At 38.2% G+C, this 8,205-nt stretch overlaps 1 protein-coding gene and 1 non-coding gene across 2 annotated transcripts in view; both read left to right on the top strand.

Moving 5' to 3' along the window:
* The window catches only part of Smp_024000 (putative vacuolar protein sorting (vps33)), a gene marked incomplete at its 5' end in the record, with an annotated part of 40,005 nt that overhangs the window by 9,112 nt on the left and 22,688 nt on the right, over positions 1-8,205 (top strand). Inside the window, 2 exons of the mRNA XM_018789644.1 lie at positions 1,167-1,244; positions 3,192-3,277. Coding sequence (XP_018655066.1) covers positions 1,167-1,244; positions 3,192-3,277 — 164 coding nt within the window. The remainder of the gene's footprint in view (positions 1-1,166; positions 1,245-3,191; positions 3,278-8,205) is intronic.
* On the top strand, positions 254-319 carry Smp_tRNA_00282_Gln_TTG.1.1. Its single transcript has one exon. It is a non-coding gene (tRNA).

The following is an 8,205-nucleotide window of genomic DNA, read 5'->3' as shown; positions in this document are numbered from 1 at the left end:
ATGCAGGTACATCCAGCTGACGAGTCCCAAATAGGACGAAACGCGCGTCCTGGATTCCACTGCTAGCCACTATCCATCTCTGCTTAACATGCTTGTGAATTGAGGCTATATCGAGGCAATACGCACAGTATGCACATATGCCAAATAGAGACTGACCAGTTGCAGTCCTAACACATCGATGGGAAGATTCAAATAAGCAATACTAAATGAATTTAAACTTCACCCCATCGCACAAGCAAGTGGCTATCAGGACTCAGTGGCCGAGTGGATAACGCGATGGCGTTTGAAGCGAGGGTACTGGGTTCGAGTCCCGGAGTGAACATCAACTCTGAGATGCAGGTACATCCAGCTGACGAGTCCCAAATAGGACGAAACGCGCGTCCTGGATTCCACTGCTAGCCACTATCCATCTCTGCTTAGCCATATAATGTTGATTAAAGGTAATGGCTGGTATTCTCATATGCAGCTTCCATTTCGTCGTGTATAAGTTTAACTATTTGATCAATATGTATTACATTTTTTAGTGTTTGCAATGATACTGTATCCTAATATCTATCACTTCAAGCTTTAATATTATTCATCTGATTGGTAGTAGGTACTAGTTTCTATTCTAGTCTGAAATCTCACTTTTTTTAGCGGAATTAATCGAAAAGTGAATGTGATGATGCTTTGAGCTATTGCGTTGAAGTTTAGAAGCTTCAGTCGATGAACTACTGCTTTGCTACTGAAAATCTTTATCGGTTATATGGTAAATCATGGGCATTGTCTTCACAATTTGACCCAAAATTCAGTAGATTATCTAATATTGACTTAACTGTTGTACATTAATGATATAATTCGTAAAACATGTCTGATTGTTACTATGGGACACTTTTTTTGCTTTGTTCAATAGTCAATGAAAACAAATAGGTTATAAAAGGATTACATCATTGTTATATTAAACACACTTTTAAGAATCGAATTAAATAAATTTAACCTCAGTATTATCGAAATAAAGGTACTCTGAGAGAATATATAGGCCTGATGTTGCATAATTTATTGCTATTTACGTAGTGTAAAATATTATTACTCTACTCTTCTGATAGTTTAATCCACAGTTCATGCACAAATCTTTTTTGTTGCTAAGATTATCTGATTTTAGGTTTTATTTCTATTTGATCCCATAGATCTGGACTACGTAACGCCTCTTTTGGTTCCAATGACATTTGAAGCTCTGGTTCACGAAGTTATTGGGATAGAATTAGGTATATTAACGTGTAGTTTTTATTTTTGTTTACTTATTTAAATATTTCTTCACCATTAAGTTTCATCATTTTGAATATCTAATCTTTTATCATAGAACTTTTACAGTTTAACTATGATGTTCACAGTTGTACGTGGTATTATTGTGTACATATTTCTAAACTCAACTTACAAAATATTTAGCTTGGCTTAACTATTCCATTGGAGTTGTTACTCATGTCTCCAAAAAGAATGTTACTCGAAATACTTCCAAACTATATTGAATCTTAGCTTATTTCGTAGTAATTCTTTTAAGTAGATCTATTTAAATTTCCTAGTTAAATATGCTTTATTCACTCGTCAGTGGGATTTATTTGTTGTTTGAACATGTTGTTGATCATAAACCTTTTCGGTTTTTGATTTGTTTACGTAAGTTGGTGCCTTGAATTTCTTATTCAGTACTTTGAATTCCCTTATAGCTGGACGTTCCAATTTTTTAAAGGTAACCTGAAGACTAATTAGTGTTAATTATTTTATCGTGAAGTATTTCGCAGTTGTTTGCTCTGCTCCAATGTATTGCTGCTATCTCTTATCAATCTTTGTGGATTCTTCTGGATTATTCTATATCCTTTTACATTCGCTGTTTGTCCTAGCACGAGAAATCTTAGTAAAATGTCTTTATTTCATTAGTTTAGCTGCATTTGTATTGATAAGACTAGAGTTTTGATAACCTTCCAAACTTACTTGTTTAGCTTTTGGTTTGAAATAAATATCAAGTCATCATATTTGATTTCAAGTACCTTCACTCCTCACCTTCATTTGACTTTGATATAGCCTAGCCAAACGTACCTAATAATAATAATTTTCGTAATAGTTCACTTTTTCCACTGTTAGAAAAATAAATGTAATGTAAAATTTTTGATGGTTATTCATTCAGATATTTTCCTTCTAGCTTGTTTGTATATTAATCATTCAGGTTATCCTAAACTATTGCCGTATCTCAGAAAAACTAATAGAATCTTTTGGTCATACTTATTCCTTCCATTGATTTCAAGTTATTTCATTGGTTTCCTTTTCTATATAAACTTTTTAAATGTTGATTTTGCACCTGTTGGTCTTCTAATCAACCTGAACTGTTAAGACATCACGGTTATTTAATGTTCTGTGGTGCTCTATTCTCCTGAATACATTATGTATCATTAATGTTATAAATATAACCTGTGATTGCAACTGGGATTTCACTCATATAATCCAAATAAACCAAAGAGAGTTAACTCTTGTTCTAAACTTGTCAATAAATGGAAAATTGGTGCATTATTTGGCGTTCTATCTATCAATGAGGATTAAGTTGAAGTTGTTAATTCACACAATTTTTGCCTCATTCAGTAAATCATTACCACAAATAACACTAGTTTATTTAATATCTATGGATGCATTTCAATCCACAAGAATGATACACTGCATTATGGAATCCCACTTTCAACCTGTTCATTAAAGAGACCTTTAATATTAAGTTCTTAGATTAGTCTTAAGCAAATCTCATGGATTTTATTTATATGCATTTAAAATAGAATTATTAAAGTCCTGTGAAGGTACTGCGATCCGTATGGCTAACTAGTAACACTGACGAATTGTTGTCTATTTAAATTCTATGAGTGTAGGAAAATTCTTATTAGCGGATTTCGATTCACTGGCTCATTAGTAATATGCTAGTCACATGACTAGTTTTGGATCTCAGAATCCTTCGATGATGAAAGTGTTTAGTTCTAACGATGTAAGCGTTAGTTCTCCTTAGTAGACATGAAATAACTCTAAATATTGTATGTAGTTCTGTAGCACACTGAGACTGCTCTTTAACTACTATTATTTCCTTTGTACCTGAGTTTCCCATTTTGCTACTTTTTATATCGATTAGAACCTAATCACAGCAATTTTGTGTCTATCTTTGCCCTTTTTAATTCGGATTTTAGGTCAAGTTGAATTACCTCCAGAATGTGCTGATGAATCGACACCACAGAAACAAATTCTTGACAGCGCAAAACTACACTACTACAAAGTAATTTTTGTACATAATTTCATTGTATATTACATGATGTTCTTTTGAAATTCGTAATCAAACATTTTATTAACTCTAATGTATGAGGATTTGTGCTAATAAGAAGACTGAGTTGATTTATTTAATGTTCATCACCGTCCTTGACTCCCTTTTTATTTAGCATGATGATTGCACTATATTGTGAATTGGTTGAATTTTGAAACGGATTCTCGTTGTAATCTAAAGTTGGAATGTTCGCCGCCAAATCGAAAGACCATGTAATTTAAATTTCTTTCTAACCTCAGGTATACATTACTGTAGACTCGTAAACCTAAAATTAAACAGCTATCTGGTTACTCCAGTTAATGTTGGTCAATGATAAAAACTGTTTTGTAGTATTTGTGTGGAATTTTGGGCGGATTTAAAGCTTATGAAAACTAGTATACAGCTTTAGACAAGAAAAATTCACTGGAATATAGCGATATCACAAAACTCCTAGTCTCATTCTTATTTATTTATTGAAACACATGAATATTGGTACAAAGAGGCACCAGAGACATATTCGCTACGCAAATTTCATTTGATGTGTGAGGGCTACGATACTGCCCCTAGGTGGACTTTCCGTGTCCACCATCCCGGTTAAAGCTCCGGGCATTCGCTTTTCGTCCTCTCGATTTCGTAAACAACAGTAATTCCACAAAAAGGCAGTGAGTAGGACTTCCTTGGCAGAGGTTATATACACGTGACCGTGTGAGAGCATTTGGAGAGGGAGAGCGGGTTCTCCCTACTCTCGGCCGTACCAGGGCATTTGGGGGCTAGTCTCATTCTGAGGTCTTTGAATGACGTTATAATTTATTATTGTAAAGTAAAGATTATGGTTTCTAATCTTAAATCTTTCCATCTCCTGCTGATTAAGAGGATCAAAGTATAACCTTGGAAATAGTTCCATTATCCAGTTAACAACAATTCCGAAAAAGGATAATAGAATATAAGCAAAAAAGAAGATACATAATTCAATTAAAAAAGTCCATGCGTATTTGACTATTAAGTGGTTGTGTAGGGTGTTTTGTTTGGTTCAAAAATAATTTTCTTCACAAAAATAATATTAATGGTAAATCTTTTGAAAAGTGTGAAGCACTAGACATCTAGTTCCAGGTTCTTCATTACATATACATTGCAAGATGATCAAGCTGAGGTCCTTTATATCTTGTAGCTGATTCGATCACACAGAGTCACTGAATCACCAATTGTTCTAGGTGAAAATGATCGCAAAAATATAGAAAATGTACCGTAATACCACTTCATTCACTAATAACAGTGTACTCACTAGTACTTAACGTCAGTGTATTTTTCTCAGCGTCCTAGAGGGAAACAGTGACTTTTAAAGTCAAGAGCATTACAAGTAAAACAGTAACTCACCAATGATTGTGTTCAATGCTTAAGTTGTGTGATTTTGTGTATTTCGTCTAATCATTCATAATCTAAGTTCCTAGATGGTATTTTTATTTGATTTTGCCTATTGTTAAAATGTGTTTCAATAATAAGATGGTGGTTGGAGGTGGTCAACAGGAAACCCTGGACTCGGGTTTCGTGCTACTTGGCACTCGTCAGTAAAGTGTACCTGTAATCTTGAGGGAACTGGTGCTCCCTGACAGATTCGATCCCCTGTCACTCAGCCTCACAGTCAGAGACGTTACCACTGAGCTATTCGGGTCGTGACCGACCTCCTGTAGGACTGAGATGTAATCATAATTGATTGATCACTGGGTGGTGATCAATGTCATGCGTGTCAAGTCCTTCTTAGTGCTGATCGAATGCTGTGTTTCAATAATCCATCCATACCTTAATTTATCAGTATTTCTTTAATAATGTAACGATTATTTCTGGGAAGTTAGTTTGCTACATGCTTCCTTATATATAGTTCCTAACTTTTAGTTGTATGAAGTATGCTTTTAACAGAACTTTGTGCCTATACATTTATCATTCATGTTCAGACATCGTTTAGTTAAGGATCTATGAAGCTACAATTTTTTACACCTTACATTACCAATTCGAATTATGTTAACAAGAATAGACCTTATTTACTCGTTTGGACTACTTAGTGGTATGTGATGACTGCAATTAGTGTGATACCTTCTCTTAATGTTGTCCTTATTAAAGAAAAAGTTGAGTTTATGGATAATAAGGTGCAATTATAATAATTGCGATTTTTCTGTGCATCATCCCGATCGTTGCTGCTACCTTGACGTGGTGGTCGGGCTTGCCTATCGTGATGAAGCAATCGAGTTATGCTGGCTGGAACAATCGTTCCTCGAGGTCCTACCATGCCAGACAGGTCGGTTGAAGAGCGGTGAGACTAAAAGCAGCAAACCCAAGGTCCGAAGGCGAAGTCGTACTGCTGACTGTACAGAGGTGTGACGGCAGTAAGGTGTTTCCTTCAGACAACCAGCATGACAGCGATGCTGCCTTCCCACAAGGAGGGGTGGGGTTAGAAAAGGTCGACCCTAAAAATGCACACCTCGCCTTATCCCACGGATATCCGTCTCCGGCGGTAAGGTTTTTTTGAAGAACGGAGCTAACACAAAAACTACCCACAAAAATGTCGTGTGTGACCGACCTCAAGCAGTTGTCCCTTGGGCACTGCGGTCACGCTCTCAGGTCATTAAGACCACTTCTAACACAATTTCCTTTTCAGGTACCTCTAGAAGAATCCTTCCACGGTGTGGGCAACCGGGAAGTGATAACTGCCCTCATACCTCTAACAACACTCAAGACCACTGTATTCATAATCAATCTCCTTCACTTCCTACTATTCCTTCTACCTTGACTTTCAACACTAAACTTCCTGTTCCGGTTTCCTCCTCAAGTGTCACCATGGCCAACGATTCTAGTGCGCGAAACGCTGTCCCAGGTCTACTAAAACCTCGCTCCAAACTACACATTGGAGCCTTCAACGTACGTACCCTATGCCAAATCGGTCAACAGGCCTCCTTAGCTAAAACTCCAGAATCTCGTACCATTGATGTATGCTGTGTCTCCGAAACACGCATACAGGATCCTAGTGTGGTCATTCACTTGACCTCACCTCGCCAAAATGGACAGCCGACGAAATACACCCTCCGTGTATCTGGCGACCCGTTGGCTAGTTCTCGCGGACTTGCAGGTGTAGGCATAGCACTAAGTACAAGGGCAGAACAGGCACTACTAGAATGGATCCCCGTTAACAGTCGCCTGTGTGCTGTCCGGCTAAATGGCTCCGTAAGAACTCGGAAGGATAGGGACACACGTCGTTGCCTTTTCGTCGTTTCTGCCTACGCTCCCACTGACTGCAGCCATGATGAAGTAAAAGATGACTTTTACGGAAAACTCTCTGAGCTTCTTCAGAAAGCTAAGCGCTCAGACATAGTAGTCGTAGCGGGTGACTTTAATGCCCAGGTAGGCAGCTTAAATCAAACAGAAAGACATTTAGGTGGGTGTTTTAGTATTCCGGCTCAACGAACCGATAATGGTGATCGTCTGTTGCAACTATGCTCAGACAATCGTTTATTTTTAGCAAGCACTAATTTTAAACATAAGGAGAGACATCGTCTAACATGGCGACCACCTGCACCAAACCAACGATGGACTCAAATAGACCATATTGTCATCAGTCATCGTTGGAGAGGCTCAATAGAAGATTGTCGCTCGTATTGGAATACTTGTTTAGACTCTGATCACGCTTTAATACGAGCGCGCATTTGTCTGCGCCTCAATGGACGCAGGAAAATTACACTAAGAAGACCCATTAGGATTGAACTGGAGGACGAGAAAGCCAAATGCGAATTCCAGAAACAACTGAGTTCACATCTAGGCAGTTCTGTAAACGAGACTGACCCAGATGCTGCTTGGAAAGACATACGAACAGCTGTGGAAACAGCAGTAACATCTATTCGTTATTTAAACCATAGGGCTCCAAAAAACCAGTGGATTTCCTCTAAGTCTATTTCACTGATGGATTCGCGTAAACTCATCCCATCAGGCTCTGAACACGACGAAGAGCGTAAACAAATTAGATCTAGGTTAACTAAAAGTCTAAGGAACGATCGTGAGCAGTGGTGGGCAACGAAAGCAAAAGAGATGGAAAAGGCAGCGGCTGTAGGCAACACCAGGCAACTATTCAGACTAATAAAAGAAACCGGAATTAAGAAGTCAAGTGTAAGTGAGACAATCTCGGAAAAAGACGGAACCCTTATCTGCTCTCAACCTAAACGTTTAGAACGATGGGCGGAACACTTTAAGGAGCAGTTTAGCTGGCCTTCAGCTACTGCACAACTACCCACTATTCCCAGAAAACCTGAATGGAACATTGAAGTAGGCCCCCCGACCCTACTTGAAGTTCAAAAGGCTGTAACTAATCTGAAACGAGGAAGAGCAACTGGTCCAGATGGATTGGCTCCAGAGGTCTTTAAATATGGTGGTCCAATTTTAGCGATTAGGTTGACTAATATTCTGGCTAAAATCTGGGAGACGGATGTAATCCCATCCGACTGGTCACAATCACTGATTGTCCCAATATATAAAAAGGGGTCCAAATCATCCTGCGATAACCATAGAGGGATTAGTCTGACTAACATAGCATCTAAAATACTAGCCTCAATAATTATCGGGCGCCTAACTAAGACTCGTGAACTGCAAACACGAGAAAATCAGGCTGGCTTCAGACCTGGTCGTGGCTGTATCGACCACATATTCACCATTCGTCAAGTTTTAGAGCACAGACACGCTTATCGGCGTCCGACAATGATAGTTTTTCTTGACTTGAAAGCAGCATTTGACTCTGTAGACCGAGAGGTTCTGTGGCAGTGTCTGTCATTGAAAGGTGTACCTGAGAAGTACATAAACCTTTTGAAGGCTCTTTACTCGAACACTATTAGTCGAGTAAGAGCTTATGGCGAACTGTCATATGATTT

Source organism: Schistosoma mansoni, chromosome W (genome assembly GCF_000237925.1).
Source record: "Schistosoma mansoni strain Puerto Rico chromosome W, complete genome".
Classification (NCBI taxonomy): Eukaryota; Metazoa; Platyhelminthes; class Trematoda; order Strigeidida; family Schistosomatidae; genus Schistosoma; species Schistosoma mansoni.
The sequence above is the reverse complement of the archived record's forward strand: the minus strand, read 5'-3'. Positions and strand labels throughout refer to the sequence as shown.